The sequence below is a fragment of the Babylonia areolata genome, chromosome 3 (genome assembly GCF_041734735.1).
Source record: "Babylonia areolata isolate BAREFJ2019XMU chromosome 3, ASM4173473v1, whole genome shotgun sequence".
Classification (NCBI taxonomy): domain Eukaryota; kingdom Metazoa; phylum Mollusca; class Gastropoda; order Neogastropoda; family Buccinidae; genus Babylonia; species Babylonia areolata.
In genome coordinates, this window is record NC_134878.1 from 11,528,534 (window position 1) to 11,555,280 (window position 26,747).

The 26,747-nt window shown below is 43.1% G+C and overlaps 1 protein-coding gene and 1 long non-coding RNA gene across 2 annotated transcripts; one reads left to right on the plus strand and one right to left on the minus strand.

Annotated features, from left to right (window-relative positions):
* Window positions 1-739: 739 nt before the first annotated feature.
* On the plus strand, window positions 740-15,302 carry LOC143279726 (uncharacterized). Its single transcript, XM_076583848.1, has 3 exons — window positions 740-1,382; window positions 10,777-10,901; window positions 11,719-15,302. Exons 1-3 carry the CDS (start codon window positions 1,063-1,065, stop codon window positions 11,997-11,999), a joined length of 726 nt encoding a protein of 241 aa, XP_076439963.1. The 5' UTR covers window positions 740-1,062; the 3' UTR covers window positions 12,000-15,302.
* A 1,628-nt stretch (window positions 15,303-16,930) lies between these two features.
* LOC143280448 (uncharacterized) lies at window positions 16,931-21,282 on the minus strand. Its single transcript, XR_013055015.1, has 3 exons — window positions 21,132-21,282; window positions 18,999-19,192; window positions 16,931-17,134 (listed from the first exon to the last, which is right to left on the minus strand). It is a non-coding gene; the product is annotated as an uncharacterized LOC143280448 (long non-coding RNA).
* Window positions 21,283-26,747: the final 5,465 nt, after the last annotated feature.

Genomic DNA, 26,747 nt, shown 5'->3' on the forward strand with positions numbered 1-26,747 from the left:
TGTTTTATTCAGATTTGTTTTCACAGTTGTTTTCTTTTTACCCCTCGTCGGGGCAACACGAGTCAATCATAATGGTGCGTGTGCTTGGTTTTTGTTTGTGTTTGTTGGTTGTGTGTGTGTGTGTGTGTCAGTGTGTGTGTGTATGTGTCAGTGTGTGTGTGTGTGTCAGTGTGTGTGTGTGTATGTGTCAGTCTGCGTGTGTGTGTGTGTGTGTGTGTGTGTGTGTGTGTGTGTGTGTGTTATGAGACAATGAAACATGCATTTTTTTCTCTCTTTCTCTCACTCCCCTGACATTGTTTGAATACAAGTGTTGTATTGATTTTTATTGTCTCTATCACCGTTACTACCGCTGGCTGCTATTGCTACTTTGATCCCAGTTAGAAGGAATGAAAACATAAAAGACAAGTCGAACAAACTATTGAAACGACGCCCGAAGTGGGCGTTCTCAGCATGTGTCCATTCACCGTATACACGACCTAGTTTCCATTGTCTTCAGAAGAAAAGCGAGACGAGAACATTGAAAGAGCTTTCAAACCGCTCATCCATGAAGTGTGGAGGACCCACAGCGGTGTTTGCGCACAATCCCAGCTGGGTGCAGAATCACAGTGTCACTCATTATTATTATCATTATTCATTCAGTCATATGTACGTACAAATAGTGTGTTGTGAGTATTCCAAGTGAAAAATAATAAAAAGATTTTTTTAAATCAATGAACGGCAAGGGGTTGAAGAAGAGCGCTTGATTCTGCTCACAGAGGGCCACCCATTTTCATTTTGAACTCGCCCGGATTTACCTCCTACGTCATTCCGCACGTGGGGATGTGAGTCGATCGAGAGCACTGCTCTTGTCGAGCATTTTACTTTTCACAGAAGACGCACAGTTCACGCACGGGGCGCACAGCAGCAAAAAGAAGTGTGAACAATTGTGTACGTTCAGTGGAGTTTCATACAACGATGTTGACTTGATTCCAGTCTGTCGTTTTGCTTTTTGTTAAGGGTGCGAGTGAGCAAGCAGACGACACTGAAGTTTCACTGCAGAATATCGAAGCCATTTCCCACTGAATGAACGCAGTTTCACCAGCAAAGCAGTACCTAGTTATCAGTGATTATTTTGGAATAATGGCTGATTTCGAAGCCGGACAAACATTCACAAACGGCGCCGTCGATTCCAGAACACACAGCCGAGAAAACTCGTTGAGCAGCGATGGGTGGCGAGGTGAAGAAGAGCAAAACAAGGAGAACACACAGACGAACGCACTGACACGCCGAGACAGCGGGTGTAGCGACGACAGCGGCAAACTGATTCTCCGTGACGGTGGGCAGTTGAAAGAGGAGAGCAGGACTGAGGTCGTCAGTGGAATAATCAACCCTGGCTTCAAAAGGTAAGCAACCATCAGTGTGTAATTATCAGCAGTGTTCGCAAAGAACACCTCTTCAGACTGGGATGCTTCACAATTTACTGTATTGCTCTTCCATTTCAAATTCCAAATACCTCCTTCAAACTTTTTTTCCCCATAGGAAAGTGGCAGAATGGGTATATTAAGTTGTTCATCTGACAGTACATACAGTGTGCGCGCAGGTCTGGTTTCGATTCCCAGTCTCGTCCTTTATCCCAGTTTGACTAGAAAATCAATCGCTGCATGAGCGTCATGCCAGTCAATCGAATGAGAAAATAAACTGAAGTCTCGTGTGCAGCACGCTCTTCGCGCACTGAAAAAGAATCCAGGGCAACTTGTAGTGTTGTTGAACATGTTCTCTGGCAATATTATGCAGGATGAAAAAATTCTCTAGTCTGATAGGTACATATGAATATAAGTATGCTTGCACTCAAGGCCTAAGAGCGTTGGGTTACGCTGCTGGTTAGATATCTATAGCCTAAGTAGCAAATGTGCTGTAGCGTATATGAACGTGTCCGAACGCAGTGACGCCTTCTTGAGAAACTAAACTTATAATATGTCTGTCATAATGATTACTATCAGTTCAGCAGTCTATACGTAAAAGCAGACCGACAATGAGAAATTATATATCCCACTTTTGTTATGTTGCGTGTGTTTGGTTAACAAAAGGCAGCAAACCTTACTTCAGACACGCACTTTGGAACACAAAAGCGTGTTTTAGTTACACATTATATAAATTAAGCGTACGTGGTTACAACCCATGCAATTTTTCATTTTCATTCTTCCATCCGCAACCCAACCTCGTCTGCTTATACCAGGATATCAAAACACTGGATTTCTTGCTTCAATTTCTGGAATTCTTACACTAAATGAGTCACTTGCAGTGGTACGTTTGTGGTGGTTTAACTTGTGACCGATCCCGTCAGCGCGCGCGCGCGGTTGTGTGTAACGGTGTGTGTGCGTGCGTGTGTGCGCGTGCGTATGTGTGTGTGTGTGAGGGGTAGAGAGAGAATAACGGATTCGGTTTTATGATGGTAATAAAGCAGACAATGGTTTTTTTTTCATCCAACCCTCGAAAGAGAAAAAATAAATCAGAAAGAAAAAATGTGCCCGTAAGTAGAATAAAAAACATACAGACCATGGATGCAGAATAATGTATTGCACTGATTAACTTTGAAAGAGAAAAGCAATGCAAATAATATAACTATACAAGCAGTAACTAACACTGATGTCGATGTCTGGTGCGTATGCATAATCATGTATAGATTTTACGTGGTCTGAGACTTACATCGGTCAAGTTATCTTTATTACAATAATTAATAATAATAATAATGGACATTTATATAGCGCATTTCTCCAGAAATACTGCTCAAAGCGCTTTACATTTCATTCCCCCACTCCCCGCCTCTCCATCAATACTCCCCTCCACCCCATACCCCCACCCACTCAATTTTCAATGTAGTTTTTGTTTTACATGGTTCCAATGAGAAGTGAGTAAATTGGTTCTTTGATTTTCAATGTTTTAATCAGCCTTTTAATCGACCTTACTTTGAGTCTCTTGACTGGTTTTCAGGCCTGACGGGTGAGATCAGCTCTGAGATAACTTTTTTGGGTCGGCTGGGATATAGGCCAAAGCAGAATGTTTTCATTTGATTTGATGTAAAATCATGAATGTTGAAAATAACTTATCAAAATGTTGATTGAAAAAAGCTTAAAGATCAGGAACTTACTTTAAAATAGCAGCAACAAAACTGTATCACAACATACATACTTTGAAACAGGTGTTTCGGGACGGGAACCGGGTTGGAAAATACGGAGACGAGAAGGGGGTGGGGTGGTTGTCATGAACACTTGTGTCGTCTGGTTCTGCACTGTTGGGCACGCACTGTAAAACGGGAAAGACATGTCCCGTGGTTTTGTTCAGTACAGTGGAAGATTAATCGACAGCGTTCCACAAGATCAGCAGGGCGAGAAGGGGTCCGCAACTTCACACAGAACATTGACTTTTTTAGCAGTGCAGTAGTTTTCCTCTTTGAATCGTACTGCTTTTTCAGTCTGCTGAAGTAAAGTAACAGTTGTCACCTGAAATCCACTCATCATAGTCCGTGTTTGCTCTCTCTCTGTCTCTCTCTCTCTGTCTGTCTCTCTCTCTCTCTCTCTCTTTGTCTCTCTCTGTCTCTGTTTCTCTCACTGTCTCTGTTTCTCTCACTCACTCTCCCTCCCTCCCTCTTTCCCTCCCATCTCTCTAGAGCTCTCTAGAGCTCTCTCTTCGCGCACTTTGTGTGAATGCATACATGTATGCCAGCTGTATTTGTGTGTGTGTGTGTGCGCGCGCGCGCGCCGACGTGAGCGAGCGCATCAGTTATAGGCTTATGCGTTCACAGAATCATTAAATGTTTTCATACTCAGGGACGCATTTCACATAACTTCTAAAATTTTGCATTGCACAGCTTGAAGCACCACAGACCAACACAATACCACCAAACCGGCGGGCTGACCCGCCTTTCGCTTCTGTGTTTACTACTTCTGCGTTCGTGGGCTGCAACTCCCACGTTCACTCGTATGCACACGAGTGGGCTTTTACGTGTATGACCGTTTTTACCCCGCCATGTAGGCAGCCATACTCCGTTTTTCGGGGTTGTTTCCATAACCCACCGAACGCTGACATGGATTACAGGATCTTTAACGTGCGTATTTGATCTTCTGCTTGCATATACACACGAAGGGGGTTCAGGCACTAGCAGGTCTGCACATATGTTGACCTGGGAGATCGGAAAAATCTCCACCCTTCACCCACCAGGCGCCGTCACCGTGGTTTGAACCCGGGACCCTCAGATTGACAGTCCAACGCTTTAACCACTCGGCTGTTGCGCCCGTCGCTTCTGTGTTTACATTATCTTACGATTCCCAACCAGCGGAGTTACATATGATATAACGCATTGTTAGTCCTGGCCTGTTAGACATCAGATTTATTTTTTACCTGTAAGGGTTTCTGAGGGTGGTTGGCATGCGGAATAAGAGTACAGACTGACTGGTTTGGCGGATGGATCAGGGAGGGATGACCACTAAGAAGAAGTGGGGAGAAGGTGAACATGAAGAATCCGCATTAATCGGTTCGATATGTACATTTACATTTAAACGTTATTTCGTATTATTTCGAAACATGGACCATGATTTTTTTCTCTCATTTTCTGGTTAGGTAACTGGCTTGTATCGGATTTCATGAACCAAACGAAGACATTTTCCGTGTGAATAGTATGGTCTCAGGCATGCTCGCCCTCGCGCATTCGGTCGAGTTTTTTGCGCACACGTGAAGAAATGTTCATAATTGCTAAATACACGATGTAAGCTTAAAACAACGATCCGGTCGATCAAGTGGTAAACAAGTTATTATTATTAAAGTTTATTTTATAAATCCAATAGTTGATGCATGAAAAAATAATTTAAAAGATAGGGGGGTGGAGTGGTTGGTGGGTAGGGTAATCGAGAGGATTTTAAGGCCCAGTGAGTTATTCTTGTAAACGTCGGTTTTCAACATTTTGTTATACAAGTGTCCCCACCCCCAATCTTCGCTCACTCGATCCCATCCCCATCCCACTCCCATCCACCCCCTGCACCCACCTTATTCTCACCCTCTCTTGACAGTGATGATGGTGATTGATGTTTTTCAATGTGTTAACAATAATTTGTGGGTCACTCGTTTCTGAGAGAGGGATGGAGACAGGAGGAAAGGGGAAGGATGGGGTGGACGTGGAGACTACCAGTTCAGTTCATGTCGTTCATTGCCAGCCGACCGGGAAACTCCTCTCAGACGTGAAAACATTTGAAAAACACCACAGTGCTGGGAGACCTAAGATACCGGGTACAGGAAGACTGAATCTTACACAGCATACCACGGAATGCCCCGGTGACTAAGTTGTGGAAGAATTGGACTTCCCCAACACTGAAAATCCACTTGATCAAAGCGCCCCGAAAGATGAGTTTCATTGAAGTCAGTCATTCAGCGATAGTTCCTAGACTTGACAGTTACTTTTGTTCACTTTGTCTCGGGGTAGCTGACGGCTTTCGTGATATATACGCTTGTCAGACTGCCCTACCCCGAAGTCTTATCTCGGCCCCACCCAGATCACATAGACACCCGACTGCCGCGAATACGGTCGGCAGGAAGCTAAACATTGACAGGCTCACGTCCCAGTGGCTTTGCAAAGAAGACTGTTTGGTTGTGCTGTCCTTTTTTTTTTCTTTTTTTTTCTAATTAGCAGTACAGAAAACTACATAGCTTTGGCACAGTTATGTGTTATATTCATCGGAATCTGTTCACTCCTCCGCCATTCAACAGCCCACCTTGAATAATGAAAGGGGAAGAGGCTTCGCCGTTTCAACAGTTTATGTATCGTAGAAGCAGAAGAATTCTCGAGAGTTGTGCATACACAGTAGATAAAAATGTTATCGGAATGTGAATCTTCAAGCTTTGTGACGGACGGGACAATAGATCCTTGGCCATGCGGGTCTTCTGGGTAAATAGTACACACTCTTGGTTTGTTCGTGCGAGAGTTAAACGGGCGACGGCTGTTCATACTTTTCCTTTGAAATGCTTATTAATCACCATGTTTTGCAGAACCGAGATAAGTTTGACTCCCCATCCCTTGAAAGTGTCTTGTTGCAATAATAATCTCTGTCGCTGTCTTGTTTGTGAATCTTTAGAAAGGCGTTTTTCAAGACCATGTCAGGTATGGAGTCCCAAGAGCTTTAGACAATGTAGTTATAAAAAAAAAAAAACGCCACTGCTTTACACACACATACTCTCTCTCTCTCTCTCTCTCACACACACACACACACACACACACACACACACACACACACACACACACACACACACACACACACACACACACACACACACATTCATTTATACATTTATACATACATGACTTTGAGTACCTCTCAATATTCGCAGCTCTTTGAACCATTTTAGAACGTCCAGTCTTGAAATCTCCCTTAACTTGATGGAGATATATATTTATATATATATATATATATATATATATATATAGAGAGAGAGAGAGAGAGAGAGAGAGAGAGAGAGGTGTAAATTCTTTTAATAGTGGCAGTGGTCAGTGGCCTCAGTTTCCGTGAGAAGTCCAGAGAAAAGCAGGAAAGTGAATCAATAACATTGAATTACAATGCTGGACACGAGGGTAAATGCTTGTTGGAATTTTATATAACCACACAAAAGTGATCCACGCCCTGCGTTAGTGTGTTTTAATGGTTTGGTTTCTATTGGTCAGTGTCACAATTAACATACACTATCTTTCGAGACAGTGCGTGTTGGAGAATACCGCAACGCAGATGTCACTCAACTGTATCCTTAAGTAACGAGGGACTGCACACACCATACATAGTTCGTTTTGCTTTTCATAATTGTAGGACAAGCTTGTTTGCTTTGCCATACTTTAAGCCACACGCTGGGAATTTTCCCCTTGCTCTTGAGAGGAAAAAACAACCTTACCTGTTTGTATGCTTGTGGTTACTCTCTCTCTCTCTCTCCCTCTCTCTCTCTCTCTCTCTCTTTGTGACACCCTTTCTGTGCCCCCCCCCCCTCTCTGTGTGACAAACTCCCTCTCTATCTCAGTCTGTAACACCCCCATCGCCCCCCCCCCCCTCTCTCTCTCTCTCTCTCTCTCTCTCCAGCTCCGTCTCAGCCAGACCAACCCGGGTTTGTGTACAGATATAATATCACGCCAGCACGTCAGGATTTGGTCAGGACCTCTATGGTACTGGCTTAGATAACTCGGCGTATCATATCCACAAAACTGCTTCACTTCTCATTTCCCCCACACGCCCACCCACCTCGTGTCCTACCCCCACCCTCTTCCCCCACACTCCATTCAAGAACGAACACTGAACATTATCGTCATGTTGGAATAGTGAAAGTGTACGTAAGTATCTGAAATTAGGTTATGTTTACTCACTTTTGCCCAGGCATGTAACTTACTGACAGCCCGGTTCCACAACCGCACCTTATTTCTCACGCTTCGTCAGCAACAGGTCTATTTCCTGACATATTTTATACGTTGAATATTTGGACTCTCTCTCTCTCTCTGACTTTCCCATCGACACACACACAGACACAACACACACACACACACACACACACACACACCACCATGAAAGTGAACCGTGCGCTTCACATTTATATTACGTGTGCTGTCTGACACAAAGGGAAGGACGGTGGGAGTGTGTGTACAGTTAGGATATGAACGTGAATGGGAGACGCTTCAAAACGCAGCGACAGTAAAATAGTACAGTGTACGCATGAATAGCGTTCCGCGTGGCCCACATTCATTGTTGGAAACCATTGCGTTTTTTCAGTTAAGTTACACTGAATAGTGCATTGAAGAGTCCCATCACCCCCCATCTCTCTGTGTGTCTCCAACTCTATTTCTCTCTGTCTCTCTCTCTCCTTTGACGTGAATACATAATTCATTCTGTTTCTCTGTCTGCTTCTCTCTATCCATTCCCTTATCAGAATGGATGTGAAAAATTTACGACAGATACACTTGCGGTCACATACACATAAAGAGTATGATCACGCACGCACGGTGCAGGCACACACACACTCACACCGGCAAACACACACACACACACACACACACACACACACACACACACACACACACAGAGAGAGAGAGAGAGAGTTTAACGTCTATTCACTATAAGTGTTGTTTTTTGTTTGTTTTTTCACAGTCTAAAAACACTTATAGTGAATAGACGTTAAACTGAAGAACACACACATATACAGATATATATATGTGTGTGTGTGTGTGTGTGTGCACGCGCGCGCGTGTGTGTGTAGATATACATGCATATACAGATATATGTATGTATGTGTGTCTGTGTGTAAACAGAATAGTTATAACTCCTGGCTGCCGCTCGCACCGCTCCACAAGGATGTCATGGAGTTTGTTAAACGTCAGTACTGGCCATCTGTGAAAAAAGCGAAGAAAAGTAGTACCTCACTCATAGCTGGCGACACATTGTTTTATTTTATTTTATTTTTACGCCTAATGCACAGGGACTGCACCAGGGTCTGTATGCCTGTCCGTCTCCTTCCCTCGCTCGCCCGCTCGCGCTCTCTGGTGGTTTCTGCCCTCTCCTGACTTGAGAACGTTTTCTTGTTGCAGTTTGTGTTGTCTTGTGTTTCCTTTGTTCGGTCTAATTCTTACTCATCTTGTACAGTCTTCAAATTCGTTTGCACGAGTGACGGGCGCAATAGCCGAATGGTTAAATCGTTGGACTGTCAATCTGAGGGTCCCGGGTTCGAATCACGGTGACGGCGCCTGGTGGGTAAAGGGTGGAGATTTTTACGATCTCCCAGGTCAACATATGTGCAGACCTGCTAGTGCCTGAACCCCCTTCGTGTGTATATGCAAGCAGAAGATCAAATACGCACGTAAAAGATCATGTAATCCATGTTAGCGTTCGGTGGGTTATGGAAACAAGAACATACCCAGCATGCACACCCCCGAAAACGGAGTATGGCTGCCTACATGGCGGGGTAAAAACGGTCATACACGTAAAAGCCCACTCGTGTGCATACGAGTGAACGCAGAAGTAGTAGTAGTTTGCTCGAGCATGACATATGCTCCGCCCTCGTGTGTATCTTGTAAACATCTCTTGTTTGCCCGGCCGTGATGGTAAAGTCACTCCATCCCACCCCACCCCTTTGTCTGCCCTTTTCACTCTAGGGCATGACACGTCTTGGCTGTTTTCGTTTTCTCTTTGTGCATGCATTTTGGCTCGTGTGTGTGTGACTGTGTTTGTGAACCCATCCGGCCACGGTTGTCGTTATTGTGCACGTGCGCGTGTATTGGGGATGGGGTTGGGTGTGACACTGACAGTGGCGTTTTCCGAGGAACTGCTGCCTCATTAGACACTTGTTTCCCTTTCAAGTTTCTCGTCTGTTTTGTCTTTTTTATCCTCACCTCTGGTATAACTGTGTAGTTTCCAAAGCAGAAATAGGAATAAAGCATTTGAATGAAATTAGAATATGCTATAACTGACACATGTAAGAGGATGTCAAATCGCAAGCATAGCAGGGAGTCCGGCAAAAATAACTGTTGACGTACCCTTCCATAGCAGAGGTTAGTTAAAAAAAAAAAACAAAAAAAAACAACTTCTGCACGGTTTGAAACTTGGTGGAAGAAAGCAGCACTCCGACTCTTACCTGTCTTATGCCACAATGACAGATGACGCACGCGACACACACGTGCGCGAGGTACGGGAGGGACGTGCGCAGGTAGTGTGCATTTGGCGTTGGTGCGTGCGTGTGTCCTGCTCCCTTGTTTGTACAAGTGCAGCCTATAGATCACTCGCCCCCACCCATGGTCATTCTTCGTTGTTGACAGACACGTGCTTCTGATCACGGATCCGTATGTTCAGTGTCGCTGAACGGACGTGGTGAAACCTTTTGTGGGAAAGGGATGAAAGATATGTGTGTGTTTGGGGGGTCGGTGGGTGGGGGGTGCGTATATATATATATATATATATATATATATATATATATATATACACACACATATATATATTATATGGGTGGGTGCGTGCGAGCGTGCATGTATTTGTATTTATGGGAGAGGTAGAGTGGTAAGGGAGGGAGGGGTTTTGAGAAAGTGGCCATGAATGATTTATGCAATTTGTAATTTTTCCTTTAACGTAAAGCGCCCCGAGCTCTTAGAAACGGCGCTCTATAAATAATTATATATTATCATTATATATGTGTGTGGATGGGTGTGTGAGTATACATGCATACATTCACACACACACAGACACACACACACACACACACACACACACACACACACACATACATACATACATACATATATATATGGATATATATATATATATATAGAGAGAGAGAGAGAGAGAGAGAGAGAGAGAGAGAGAGTCGGAGAGAGAGTCGGAGAGAGAGAGATGGAATTGTGCGTGTGTATGAGAAATGGGGAGTCGGTTGGTCAGGGAGAATCGGGCTCGTTCGCTCGCCCGTTCAAATTCTCCGTCAGTACATCCCTCGTCTAAACATTCCCTTTCCCCCAAATAGTAACCCATTCGATGCACCAATAACAAGTGCACGAATGCAGACATACATGTGCTTATGCACGCACGCTCGCACACCCACACATACAGACACACACACACACACGTGTACCACACCCCTTATCCTCCCCTCACACATGCACTTTTACAACATATAGAGTTAGTCACTCGTACACTCCTCGCAAGCTGGCATCTCTTCATCAAAACAGAAAGCACAGGATGAACCTGAACCACGTGTAGTACTTTACAAATCCCCCCATTGCATTATGTGTGTGTGCAGCATCCATTCCCAGAACGGGGATTCGAACGGCAGCACGCAGATCCCCGAGATCCCCTCCAGACAACCCAGCACAGGAGGGGGCACAGGCACCGCCCGCCACAAAGTTCTGAAGTCCGGCAACATGGGTGAGTCTCACACTCTGTGTATTGACTTGGTTCTGCTTGCAGAGCTTTATTTATACATCATTGTTTGTGCGTTTCCGACCCTCTCCATCGGAAAAAAAGAAGTGGGTTTTTCTTCTGTTCATGTATCGTGGGGGGTTTTGTTGCATGTTATCATTGTTTGTGCGAGTCTCCCTCTGGGTTCTGATACAGTTATGCTTGCAGAACTTTATATATCATTGTTTGTGCGTTTCCTACTCTCTCCCTCGGAAAGAGAAGTGTTTTTTTGTTGTTTTTTTAGCATGTATCGTGGGTTTTTTGTTGCCTGTTATCACTGTTTGTGCGTTTTCTACCTTCTCCCGGAAAAAGGAGTGGGTTTCTCTTTTGTGCATTTATCTTGGGGGGGGGGGGGGGGGTTGTTATGTTTAACTTTTGTATTTTTGGTGCGTCCTATTGTCTGAAGGATGGGTATGTTTAATGCGTGACGGTGTTCGTTTAGTTTCTATTCTTGGCTTTTCGTCTCTCGTTTCTTTATTTTTTTTATGGTTTTTCTCCTTTTCCATGTTTGTAGGCTCTGTTGGTTTGCCATTGTTGAAATTGGGCTAATCTCTATGGTTACACACACACACACACACGTACGCACACAACCACACACACACATAGGTATACATACGTGTGAGTGTACACACACACACACACATATATATATATGACTGTGGGTGAATTTGGGGGTGTGGGGGGCAGCGGAGGGGAGATGCACTTGTGTGATCATTTGTTAATGCAGGCTGAAGCGAATTTATATGCAGTGCTGCGAACTGAATCTTCTTTCTGTTCCTTACAGTGTCCTTCGTACCGGAAGAGGAGATCACTCTCCCCACCGACGGAAACCTGGCCTCGTTTTCGGCAGACTCCATGGCGACGTTCCTGCGGTACCTGCGGTTGGAGGACCGGCTGATCAACCACCTGCACAGGAACGGTCTGGACGGCCGTAAGTTCGGACGGCTGAAGGACTCTGACCTGGACACGCTCAAGCTGAACAACCCTGTGGTGGTGTACTTCAGAGACAGGACTGCCCCTGCCGTCACCAAGAAGGCAAAGCCACGCTTGCCGTTCGTTCTGTGATTGGATTAGTTGGTTGGAGTTGGAGAGACAGATGCAATAATTATGTGAGTAGCTGTGGCATGAGTGACTTAAGGAATGAATGGATAAACGAATTGAATGAACAACAACAAAAATGAAACGAACAAGTTGAATTCGTAAATAATTTTGCGTTGAAGCTGGTGCTGCGACGGTTTTTTTTGTTTTTATATTTTTTTCTCTTTTCTTTGCTACCTGTTTTGTCACAGCGTCACAGCACTCTCCTCCAGGCAAAATAATTTCTTTTTCCTTCATCACCCCCACCCACACACTTCCGTTCCCTTCCAGCACCACCACTTCAACCGTGGATTACATAAACGAGAAGAAAGCGCATTTTTACCTGACTGTGGTGCAACAAAACTGCTTCTGCGTATTACCAAAGAATGTCTAGTTTTCTTGTAGTTTCAGATCAAAGGAAAAAAAAAACATTTGTTTGGAGAGGATGTTTCTCTTTTTGGTGTGTAGGAAATGGAATGATAAACCGTAAACAGAAACTGGAGTACTGGCAAGTCTCTTGGTGTTCATTATTTGTAACCGAGAATTTGATTATGTATTTGTGGGTATGTGTGCATAGAAGTCACAATAATTTGTGAGCCTCTTTGACGTGCGGTTACAAAGTGTATGGCACTAGCTTTTATAAGGAAATCGGGGGATTTTTACGGGTAATTCTTCATTCCTCCTCCTGTTCTCACACCCCATCACCCCTCTCTGGATTCCTGGGAACACTTATTAAAAAAAATAACTTGTAAATTGATTTCGACCTTAAGTCTTAGTTGGTTTGATTATAGTATTAGTAATGAGTCATTGCATGTATGATATCACAAAGTAAACAAAAGGCGAAGCCTTCATGGCTCACATGTGATCTCTGCTAATTTAAAATATACTAAAACGAAACCGAAAACGTGGGGTGGTGGGGGGTTAGGGGAGGCGTGTCAGTACTTAAATATGTAGTAGTAGTAGTAGGGATTGGCTTTTGGCCTTAGGCCTCGCGGCCTGTTTGTGTCCCCATATTATTTTTCAACTTTGTATAGGTCTTTCGATCCGAATCATGCTTTCGCACACCATCTGCCACGAGTGTTTGTCGAACCGAAAGTTGTGCGCTGGAAAATGAACAATTCTATATTGCTAAATCAGCCCACGCCCGTTCATCTACATTTCATTGTTTTACGATCCAAATAAAAAAAATATATATCAAAATTTAAAACTTTCCCTGTTCTCATTGAGACTTTCCAGCTTCGATGAATCATAAGAAAATAGCCAAACGCACTTTTCCAGCGTAGTATACACGATATTCACTGTGGACAAGTCCAGTTCTTTCGTCAAAATTATGATCGACGGACGGGACGCCTTCCACATGATATAGGTATACAACCCGCTTCGATAAATCGTAACAAACGCTCCACATAGAAAAAACTTTTTTTCGGTTGTCTCCAATTTTGGGCTTTTATCTTTTAACAATGGAATTACTGCTTTTCTTATGATTGACAGACGTTGTCAAATTATCTAACAAGTTTTGATTAAACTGTGCATCATGGAGAGAGGCAACTGTAAATGAGAAAGGGTAGGCCAGTAAAACAATATACACAAATACACGTTCAGGAAACATCAAACTTCAGCTGTTCATTGGCAAGCAGCGCGCGCGCGCACACACATACATACGCGCACTGTGATAATTTTTGTTAGTGTTCAGAAAACATTGAGGTCTGGCATGTATACACACATGGTCATCTTTGTTAGTGCCAGGAAACATTGAGGTGTGGTGCTATGCTACAAGGCTTGATCGGCAGGGTTTTCCTCCTGTCGCTTTTCAGTACATTGGCTAGGACTGTTTTTCCCCCATGTCCATGTCCAGTTTTCATGCACAGACGAAGCCTGTATTCCCCTATGCCGATGGCCAGTTTTCGTACAGTGACTAAATCTGTATTCCTCCATGCTGATGTCCTGTTTTCATAATGTGTAAATCTGTATTCCCCTTATTGATCAGTTTTCATGCAGTGACCAGGTCTGCATTCCCCATGTTTATGTACAGTTTACATGCAGTGACTACATCTGTGTTCCCCCCGTGTCGATTTCCGTACAATGTCTAGGCCTGTATTCCCCATGTTGTTGATCAGTTTTCATACTGTGACTTGACCTGTATTCCATGTTTTATATCGAATCCCGGCACAGTCGCCAGTATTTTCTCCCCCTCCACTTGACCTTGAGTGGTGGTCTGGACGCTAGTCATTCGGATGAGACGATAAACCTGGGTCCCGTGTGCAGCATGCACATAGCGCACATAAAAGAACCCACGGCAACAAAAGGGTTGTCCCTGTCAAAATTCTGTAGAGAAATCCACTTTGAAAGGAAAAAAACCCACTTACAGGCAGGAAAAAAACAAAACGACAAAAAAAAAAAAAAAAAAAAAAAAGGTGGTGGTACTGTGTAGAGCAGTCCGAATTTCACACAGAGAAATACAATAAAGTACTGTGACTAGGCCTGCTTTTCCCCCATGTCGAGTTCCCTACAGTTGCTAGGCCTGTATTTCCCATGTTGTGCAATTTTTTTTTTCCATACTGTGACGAAGCCTGTTTTCCATGTTATGTCCAGTTTTATGTGACTGGGCCTGCATTTCCCCATGTCGATGTTCACGCAATGACTAGACCTGTATTCCCCATGTTGTCTTGTTTACATATGATGACTAGGCCTGTTGATGCTGATGTTCAGTTTTCATACAGTGAATAGGCATGTATCTCCTCGTGTTTTGTCCAGCCTTTGATCCACTTTGCAGATCTGTTTCTTGGTATTTTCAACGCTCAGTGATGGGCGTAAAAATGGCAGTTTATTTGCAGTTTCAAAATTTGATGTCGCAAAACAAAAAAAAAAAAAAAGGGTCCAATTTTGCAGTATCATAGAAAGGACAACTCGATTTACAAGCAAGTATGCAGTGAAAACATTCACTCTTGGTGATAAATAGTGCTGCGGCTAATATGTGGACGACATCAAGTCTTTTTTTTTTTTAATCGAGTTTGGTTTCCTTTATGACTTGAAATAAAACACTGTTCTAGCCTGATCCTACATGATTCCCAGAACACATGACTAAAGTCACAATACAGAGTCAGCCATTTATATTTTGAGGGGAAAATTTCGATAATGGTTTGCAGTTCGGTATTAAGTCATCAGTCGCCCATGTTTGTGACTAAAGGTGGTTTTCATGTTCAATTTGTACTGCCGTGCTTACATCTTGCTTTTAATGGAAAGGTGCAGATAAAAGTTGAAAACACATTTTGAGAAGACTATTTTGAAATTGATTTCGGGGTTGGTACCTGAGTATGCATGCTTGTAGTTAAAAAAAAGAAAAAAAGACAGGTGGATGTGCAGCGTCTATATTTGATGTAGGCAGCAACACGCTCTTGCAATCAAAAGTGGATCGGCTGGTCATGATCTAGACCCCACCAGTTGTTTCCCTTGGTCTGTAGAATCACATCGTCATGGCGCAAAAGCTCACCGACAATGTTTGGCAAAGCAGTATTTTTTTTTTTTTAATGACAATTTACTTGAAAACATTTGTGCAACTTCATATGAACTGTTTTTTTTTTTTTTTTAATATGGAAAGTTCATTCGTTAACGTCCCTATGCCTTGCGCATTGTCGGTGAGCTTTTGTTGGGTCCCATCACCCATGGCGATGTGTTTTCGTTATTGCAGATTTGCCGTTTTGATCATGACATCTCAGGGAGCAGTGGTGAAATTAAACAGAACATGGATTGGATGGATGTGGGTTGTCTTTTTTGCAGATAAAATGAAAACAGTTACTATGGGAATGAACGAAAGATTCATAAAGTTGGACTTTGTATATTTGGCAGTCAATGCTGCTTATGATTCAACTAGCACACAGGTAAAATGAAAGGTACATTGGAACAAACCCAGATACTCCATCAAAAAAAAAATAAGCTCCGGTCTTGTTCTGATCATTTGATGTAACCTTTCACTTACCTGTGTGCTAGTTGAATCGGTAGCATAAGCACCATTGACCTGAAGTTGTGTACCTTGTAAATTATGAGTGTTACCGCTCTGTATTGGTTGTTAATCGTCTGTTTGCATTGGTTGTATGTGTGCTGTTCCTCACTCCGTGTTGTGTACCTTGCAAATGAAGACAGTTATCACTCTGTATTGGTTGTTAATCGTCAAAACTGACAGATGATCCGCACCTCGTACTTCAGTGCCCAAACCATTGCCATCATTAACATTGCAGTATGGGTTTGCGCCTTGAACGTTATAACATTTAACACAGAGCGTCACACATACAGCAGAGGACCAACAATAACGTTGCCCGACTGTCTGGAAGAGGTGCCGTGACGTTCTGACACCCAATCTTTCTCGGGAATCCGAAACGAAATGAACCATCTGACACTTCATGTTCCAGTTCAATGTCACAACACCCCTATGTGCTACGTGATGCTAGACCGTCACGTTCGCCCATTATAACAAAACACGGGGCCTGAACTGTGCATGTAATATATGAGTGTCATTTCTGTATCAAGAAGGCAGAAACTTACTGATAAGTTCCTCTTTTAAACACATTCACTGATTCTACAGGTTGATAGTCCTCTCCTGTGCAGAACATGTCCCGTACACACAGGTCTGATAAGCAGACTGTGACAAATGGCAGTAGTTGGTTCCAGTCTCGCCTGGTTCACCAAAGTTCCACCTCCACAATGCTTAAACGGTGGTCTGGGTACAAGTATTTCAAGCGGGATGGTAAATGGTGCGAGCCTGCTTTAAACCATACATAATACAGGGAATGAAACTCAATTTGCAAACAAATAAGCTCTACATACAGCAGACACTCTATCAGGGTCATTGACCGTACACAATGTGTACACTGAGCCATGCAACTTTCATGGACAAACGTACACTATATACTTAACAACCGCAACAGGCCACTGCGTCGAGATATAATTGTGATGACTGGATTCAATCAATACACCACAATCACCGGAATCTTTTTTTGGGGGTGGGGATCCATCTGTGTCCACATGACGGAGGTCTGGCGGCTTCCCCTGTGTCCTGGATCACAGCTGTAGGGGTCCATTCCATTCCAGAACGTCTCCATTGACGGCTCTGGTAGTATGTTTCAGCCCTGCACAGCAAATAATCAACGAAAAGAAATCAGTCTATGTAAATCATAGACTACACTTTGCATGGAAATAGATAATGGAAAAATTCAATCTATGAAGAAAAAAACCCCAGCACTTCATTAAAATAGTAAAAAATACGTTTTAAAGTATATATATCAAAGCGCAAAAAAAAGAACATTCCTTAAAGGTGGAATTCCTTGTTCATCATGCGAGTAACGTTTTTTTTTTCTCTCTTGCTTTTTTCTTGTCTTTTGGTGTTTGTGTTTGGCAGTGGTCAGTGTGGTGTTGGTGAGATGGCATATTTAACGGAAAGTGAGAGGGGGAGAAAAGAAGAAAAATCCAAAACCAAAAGAGACTGTGGGAATTATCCCCTGGGACTTCCATTGACACCACCACCACCTATTACAGCCCGAATGCCGACCATTCCAGGAATTACCTGCCCATAGATAACGTCATGCAGAAGAAACCAGCAGCTCTGTCAGACTGTTTTACAACTGATATTGTCAAAAGGATTTTTTTTCACTATTCATCTGTGTTTTGGTGTCGTATTCTGGGAGTGTTTTGTGCAGTATATCCGGTAGGAGTGTGCTACGGGGTTCAATCGTGTGCCGTGCTGTGTTCGCGGCTGTAACTCGGCCATTGTACCGACGGCCTGGTTTTTGAGCGGCGCTCTCCGAGTCTGATCAGAATCTGAAACGCTGCAGTTGACACAGGTCTGAAACTAGTGTTTTGCCTGTCCTCTCCTTGTGTTTGCTTTTTTCCCGGATCTGTGCAATTGTTTTTTGTAAGTTTTTAGTGCGTTTTTTTTTCCCTCCAGTTTCCTTATTTTTTTCTCCTGAAACCCGATTATGTCGTTTTGCAATGACGTAACTTCTGTGACGTCTATACGCTTTGCGTCATAGGCATGATGGAATTCCAAGGGGTGCTTAAATACAACTCTAAAACGTCGTCAGTGGACTCAGCTTTTGGTCCGATTCGCAGACCAATCCGAAGTTTAATTTTCAGACTATTATCTAATTCATTACGGACTAAATATTGCTCTAAAGTCAAATGCATATGCATCAGTAATGTGACAATTAAGCATGTAGTTTTTTGTTTGGTTCTGTACTGTGATTTGAAGAAGCCTTACCTGCACGAAATTGTGTCTCACGACTGAGAACGTTGACATTTTTTTTACTTTTTGCATTCATTAACAGTTAATTCGCTTGTTAGATTAGCGACTTAACTTTTACGAAGTCCATTAAGTAATTTTCTGTGATTGTATTTAGATATTTGTTTCAAAATTCACCCCCCATATACCCAGTTTCACCAAACTCACCATTCATGCCCCCTCCCCCTCTTCTTCTTCTTTCCGTTACACGACCAACATCGACTTGCCGATTACTCTGTCGTGGTTCATGCATGCTGGGTGTTTTCGTGTCTCCATAACCTACCGAACACTGACATGGGTTACAGGATCTTTAACGTGCGTATTTGATCTTCTGCGTGCGTATACACACGAAGGGGGTTCAGGCACTAGCAGGTCTGCACATATGTTGACCTGGGAGATCGGAAAAATATCCACACTTTACCTACCAGGCGCCGTTACCGTGATTCGAACCCGGGACCCCCAGATTGAAAGTCCAACGCTTAAACCACTTGGCTATTACGCCCGAGGTCACGTGTGCAGTACACACTCGATCGGCGCAAGGAAAAAGAACCCAAGGCAACAAAAAGGTTGTCCTAAACGATAATTCTCAAATATATAGATTAATACAATAACAGATTGTCTTCAATCGCCGATATGTGTGACGGGGCATTAAACAAAATTCCTCCTCCGACCATTCCCCAAGAAACACAGGATGAACTGTCGGTGTACGGACTGACCTGTTGAGAACGGCGTTCTTGCACGGGCTGCTCGTGGTGTGGAGCTGGCCTCAATGACAGGTGGCACTGTCCCGGGTCACCACTGTCCTGTCCTCACTCCGCTCTGCTGTCTGCACGGCCACGTGGTCGGTGTGTCGGCCCCGTCACTGACATCAGGGTGGCTGCTCTCCGTCTGGCAGTACCCGTTCAAAGGTCTGCATAACAACATAAAACCATAATAATAATAACGATAATAATGATAATGATGATGATACTATCAATAACAACAACTATAACAATAATGATATTATTATTATTATCATCATTATTAACCGTATTATTAACACTATCATTATAATCATGAGCAGTGGTAGTATCATTGCTGTTGTAAATGATTCATTATTATATATGGCATAATCTTGCGCGATGCAACTCAACGTAACACTCCTCACACAAATCGTGCACTGACACCACACACTCACAAACATACCTGGCACACAATCTTACCAAAAGGTATTTACTATCGCAGTAAAGGGGTTTTCAGTTCACCACAGACGGACAGAAGCCGTTAATCTTGACGGGTGGACATACAAAAACTGTGGACAACGCCAAACAATGGGCACCCGGAAACGCACAAACTGAAGTGCTGAAATGAAACAATGGAGTACCGTTTTTCTCATTATCTTCATTGTTCTCTCACAAGACTCTAAAAGATTTTTTTTTCTAATTCAGCAATTCAGTATTGATCTTCGGCGTGAACAGTATTCAGTAACAGGCCTGCTAATATTTACAGTGAAATTATTTCTTTGCTAAATAATGTACAAACTAACAATCAGTATTAGATATTAAATTTTTGAAAAAAGCAGTGGGATAAGATTGACTTAGACTGATACAGATACTTAGGCCTGTCAGTTATAAGGCGCATGTATTCGGTCAGAGACCAAACTCGAATCGTTTTGCAGAGTCCGTTGTACAACTGTTTGCCTACTACGGTACTTGTCGAACCGACTGAGACAAAGCTGCCCCATCATAGTCATTCGTTTCCTGTATAGGCCTAATTCGATCAGTCTCTCTCTCTCTCTCTCTCTCTCTCTCACACACACACACACACTTACGCGCGCGCGAACACACACACACACACCCGCGCGCTCGTGCATATTTTACCCAAGATACCCAAATGCGTAGAGTTGTTCATGATCTTATGAATAATAGCACATGCACAGCATGCTTGTACGACAAAATAATGCAACTACTGAATGGGCACATAAGAAAACAAACGAACCTATTAAACTGTTTTCCCCGTGCTACCACTGAGACGGTGCGAGGAGAAGTCACAGCGAATGTCGTAGATCGGAAGAGCAGTTTCAGTTTGGGGCGTCACTGCGTTCGGACAAATCCTTAAACGCTACACCACTTCAACTAAGCAGATGCCTGACCAGCAGTATAACCCAACGCGCTTAGTCAGGCCTTGAGTGAATGCCTATAATTATAGTTGTGTACCTATCAAAGTGGATTTGGACAACCTTTTTGTTGCCTTGGGTTCTTTTTCCTTGCCCCGATCGAGTGTGTTCTGCACACGGGACCTCGGTTTATCGTATCATCGGAAACTAGACGCTCAACTGATTTTTCCAGTCAAACGGGAGAAAGGGCAAGAGAGGGAATCGAACCCAGACCCTCACGGACACTGTAATGGCAGATAAGCGTCTGAACCATTCTGCCATATCTCTCCAGGTAGTCACACCCCCTCCCAACACAGTGCATATAAAGGGAACTCACTGATCTTCCAATACACAGGACATTCGTTGTTACTTCCCCTGGAAGATGAACCACAAAGACCTATGATCTTGACGTGAACAAGGGATGAAAAACACATCAGATTCATATACTAAAAATGCATCGACATGTTTCCTCAAAATACAACAGCTTTCTGTTGACCGGAGGTGAGGAAGAAACAAAAATCACACACACACACACACGTGCGCGCGCGCACCAGTACATTCCGTCACGACACACTCGTACAAATCATGCACACGCATTATATCTACTGAAACATCCCACATCATCAAATGACAATTAACCAAGGTTTCTGATTAGAAGCCCACAATACTGGAAGATGGACAATAAAATATACGAGGGTGTGGAATAACATCTTACCTTACTTCCGTTGTGGGTAAAGATTCTGTGCAATGGAAAATCCACATCAGCACGTACATTCCGTAGTTATGTATATCTCTTCAGTTCTCAACATGTCCTTAAGAAAAACAACAAAGCTGTGTGTGGAAAAACATGCAATGGAAGCGATTCGTTTTTGCATATCATATCCAGGTCCCACATCGTTTTCATGCAAAGCACACAGGTCCTTGTTCATGTTGAAGACTACACAACTCACACTTTGAATGATGCACTCCATGTTCACAAAATGAACAGTTCACGCAACGATGAAAAGAGCACTAGGTTAACAGCTTTTTTCTTTTTTTACCCTCCATCCAAAAGGTTGTTAATTCTATTTTTTGAGTCCGTTTCCAATTTTGTACGGTCGTCTGAATTTGTTTCTCTGTACCATAAAAATTCCATTTCAAGCCCACCTAGCTTGTACACTGTACTTCCGTTCTCTTTCAAACTGGTCTCTGTGCTCTGAGCTTGTGTGAGCTTCGCAAACTTGTGTCTCCCAAGGCGTGTTGCACGTGTAGCTCGTGTCAAATTGTACGATGTTTCGGTGTGTCAGCCTAGCCCCTTCCCCCTCCCCCATCAGTGGAGTGAAGTCCCCTGCATTGAACATCTTGACACTTTGGCTTTTGTCAGCGTCGCGCTGAAACTCGGCTTTTCCGATGAGTGATCTTGAATATGAGTAGATGTGTGTGTGTGCGCGCGCGCTCGCACGTGTGTATCTAAGTGTGTGTGTGTGTGTGTGTGTGTGTGTGTGTGAGCACACGCGTGCATCATGCAAGACACTGGAATAGCACAGGCAAACCCAACTCGATAACCAGACTATAGCTGATTGATCTAATTTTAATCGTAACTACATAGTCATAATACACGAACCAGCATGATAAAATGACATAGAATACACACACAAGACTAGTTCGTATAATCACTGTTGTGTTAAAAAACTTGTTATAATTGTTTGTTACCTTAATCAGTCCGTTAGCAGGTACTCAGCTATTTGTCTGTGGATCAGTGTCGTCAGTTGAAAGGCAAGTATTTCCGGTCAGCAGTGTGCAGTTTCTGAAGAATCACAATAACGCTACTGCGACTGCAATTGTCACATATTTCTGATATTTGTGTTCATCGGAACACATGAATGACAACAAACAAACAAACAAACAAAAAACAAAAAAAGTAAAGAAAAAAAAGAGTTGGTTCAGCTGAGCATCGAGTTAGCAGATAAGAAGTTGTGGGTACAGTTTCCGAAACAAAGGAACTGTAGAGGGGAGGGGAGGGAACCGCTGCCTTTATCTTACTGATGGTGATATTAGGTTATGTCTGGCACCCTGTCGATTCCATCTGTTGGGAACGTAATGGTCTGGAGTGGCCGTATGCAGCATCCAGCGGGTGTTAAATGAGAGTTTGATGTATCCATTACATCAGACAAGTGTCAATCGACTGCATTTCAACAGGCCATGTTTGTTAACAATGAAAAATGAAATGTGCAACGAAGCACTGGCTTTAACACGTTTCCTTTCCATTCGAAGTGCCAGCGCATATTGAATGCCCTCATTTGCAAAGGTGTGGACTGGGCGAGATCGATAGAAGGGAGGGGAAGAATGGATGGGAATGGGTATCACGCGTGACAGGAGTATCGAACTGTATCGAACTTTCTCCAGTGGTGACATGTTTAGGAAAGGGGACACTTGTGGCAATGCAGCGAAACTGGCGTCCCACAAAAGACGGCGCTTCACAACTGAACTGGAATCCCCCTAGTGTATAATACTGTTGTGTTAAAGACCATTCACATGCCAGTTTACTTACAAAAAAATACATGCTCAACAGTACATTCCCAAAGTAAACCTGACGTGTGTTATCTGTTCTCTTTGCGAACCCTTCACAAGCATTTCAACATATACTCTGTTCTTTCTAGATACATACCTGCCACATTTGAGGAGTCTGACCTATTTTTCTATATTCCTCCATTTTTCTGCACATCCTATTTCAATGAACAGTTGAAATGCAGTCGATTACAACATTGACAGAAAAAGCTGCGCCGATATTTGAGCAAGTAGACATTTTGAATAGTGGCTGTAAAAGTGAGTCCACTTAAGCCTCGCAGTATATTCACGAATCAAAATGACTGGCGTGCGTTTTGTATGTATCAACCGTGACATTGCAGTTCTACACTGGCAGAAGTCAAACACATGATAACTTCAGAATAACTCCACTCGAAGTATCCGAGGCTAATTCTCTCGTTCCCGGATAGGTGGTGATTTATTCTGGGTCAAACACAACGACTCGATTCATTCAAGCAGGCGAGTACAAGGACTCGCGCACTCTAGTACATGTGCACTCACGATATCCACAGACGAATGCCCGCGGCATGGTTACAAGAGGGGAGTCGTATTGTCCCGATCCAAAGCAACCCTCCAAGAGTTAATCAATAAACACCTGAGAACTTGTTGAGCGAGAATATCCCGTTGGATTATCTTCATAAAAAACAGCTACACACATTCAAGGACTGATTGCTACTGTTTAAGCAAACCACTACGCTGAACACACAATCTTCTTCACCTATATATGCAATCTGCCCTGCCGTTTCTACACAAACATTCAGAAATGGTCAACAAAATAATTCTGATTTATTTTTAAAGCCTTCACAACTGTATTCAAAGTTAAAGCTGTAAGATTTTCAACGAAGATTTACAACACACGGACCAGTCCAGCAGTATAGTTTTTACGGTGCACCTTATACTAAAACTTATCAATCTCTAAATTTTGTACTTTGAATAAAAACAACAACAACAGCATTATCTGTCGGTCATTTTGAATTTCCGCAGCAAAGATGAGTCAGAAGCGTACATGTTATACATTCTATGTAACATATTATAAACAGACTTCGTCACGTACTGTTCTCATCTTATTTAACGTTTGTACTTCGATATGCCATCGCATCAGTTAGAAAAAAAAAATGTACCAGTTAGAGTATAAATCTGTTAACATACAATGCCATTTCATTTCGTCTAATCTCCTGTACACAGCTGACCATAATTGTGTCTATAAGAAAAGCTGAATGTGGACAAAGATGAGTAATGCTGACGGAACGGCAAGAACTGCGTTTATATAAATGTTCAATAAAGATTTACATAATACACAAAAGAATAATTCAGCGTGTGTGTGTGTGTGTGTGTGTGTGTGTGTGTGTGTGTGTGTGTGTGTGTGTGTGTGTGTGAAAATCAAGGCATGAATATACCAGCACAACTCCCATCTCCACCAACACACAAAATACATCATGATACAAGTATGCACAGACGAGGCTTCAAAGTCTATTCAGATCACACATACTAGATGTCGTTATCACCAAAGTCCTCAGAAAGACCTCACTGAAGGCAGGGACACAGGGGAGCTCAGCAGACCTTACACAACTACTGCACAGAATCACATACGCACATCAAACAAATGGCTAAGAACTAAGAACTGGATCCAATACACAAACAGTCGATCCAATTCTGAGGCTGATACTCGATCGTCATCTTTGTACACGGGTACACAGGTACCAACGTCTTCTTTATGAAAGAGGACATTCGGGTACCAAGAATGCCACGCCTCTCATTTATGAACTTCCTATCATCATGCCTAAAAATAAAATCAGCTAAAATAACAGTTTCTTTGATTTTTTTTTTTTTTTTTCGTCATTCAACCAATTTTTTTCTTCTTCATGAACTCGTCACCTGACACAAACTGGCCAGATTTATGTCTCGTGTCTTCTTGCAGTTATTAGGCTTGTACACATCTTCCGAGCGTCCTTGATCACACAAAACAAAAACAAACAAACCCCCCCCCCCCCACCCCCCCCCCAAAAAAAAGGAAGAAGGACAAAAGAAAAAATAATTCGACACGGAACATGTCACTGTCAATCTGTTCTTGAGCAAACAAGGCATTCCCGGCCCCGACGATCGGCGCCAGGCATATTACAGGCAGTTCGCGTCAACTATTTTCACCGGCAGCTGGGCTCGGCTCCAGAGGCTGAGGAGACCGCTTCATCGTCAGAGACACTGGCAGCAATGATTGCTTTGCCCGGAATAGCACAGCTCGCTTTATGGTGTCATCGTCTTGCCGGGGAGGACAGATTATTCCCCGGAAGATGAGTTTCTCTGTTTCCGTATTATGTTTGGGGGTAAGGAATGAAGAAAATCGTGCGCGCTTGTGATCGTGGGAGAGTGCACGCGCGCGTGTTTGTGTGCACGTGCGCTCACGCAAATGTGGGTGTAAGTATATAGAAAGAAACAGGCACTGAGAACACAAATTTCAATCTCTATGGAACGAAATAGCTTCAGCCTTTCCGTCTTTGGCAAGAATGTATGTAGATTGTAAGACTTCCATGAGGCAGGATACATTTCGTTCATAACTAGCAACTGTTGAGATTTCTGGTGTCATGGGAAAAAAAGAAATTATGCCTAAAAAAATAGGGTAGAGAAATAACTTTTACACAGTATACATTTTGTACACTGTGTGATTATATTATACTGATTAAAAAAAAAAAATTTTTTTGAAAGTCGGAATGGCATAACACATTACAATTCATTCCTCTCCGCTGCTGGACGCAAAGCAAGTCACCGTCACGGGTACATCGGGAATGGGTATAATCTTCATCCCCCCCCCCCCCCGCCTCCCCAACCCCACCCGCCCCACCCCTTCCCGTCTCTGTGTTAGATGAAAAATAACTATGAAAAAGTTGTGGTGTTGATAAAATATATAGTTTTACAACAGTTACAGAACGTTTCTAAACGTCTCTCTCAACCGAGTTTCGTTTGTGCAGTGACGGATGAAATCTGGTCCTTTAGTTATGGTGACAAGTATACGGGATCATACAGAGCTGCCTACTACAAGGGCACGTTTGCTTGCCATGGAATTAGGCCTAAATATAACTTTAGACTAGAATAGAGCATGTCTTTAGTACCATGTGTACCCGGGTCACAATGAATGGTTGTTGTTTTTTCATTTATTACAATAATGATAATTATCAATATCTATCTGTCTATTTGTATCTGTATATGTAGATAGATAGATAGATAGATAAATAGATATACATATAATATACAGATGCATGTGTGTGAGTGTGTGTGCGTGCGTGTGTGTGAGTGCGCGCGTGTGTGTGTGTGTACACGTGTGTGTGTGTGTGTGTGTGTGTGTGTGTGTGTGTGTGTGTGTGTGTGTGTGTGTGTGTGCGCGCGCGAGACTGAGGGGTGAGAACTATGAATATACTGTACAACGAACCGTCATATAAGAAACAAATTCCACACCACTTCAAAAGATATATATCTAAAAGAAACGGAACTGAAGGAGGAGCACAGCTCCCTTCATCACGGGAATCGAACCTCGGAACCCCTGCTTCCTACGCCTGCACTGTGGCCAATAGAGCACCACCACCTCACCGTAATGGGAGTGTCGTTCTGCAGCCCTGAAGTGACCCCAGTAGACAGTATGGGATGTGAACAACACCGTTTGAATCAGGTATTTGGTTTGGACCATGTGAGCGCTGTTGTCTATGTTTTTCCGCTGCATGGAATGTTGAGGGGGACAAAACCGTTGTCAATTTGGGGAAAACCGTTGTCACTTCGG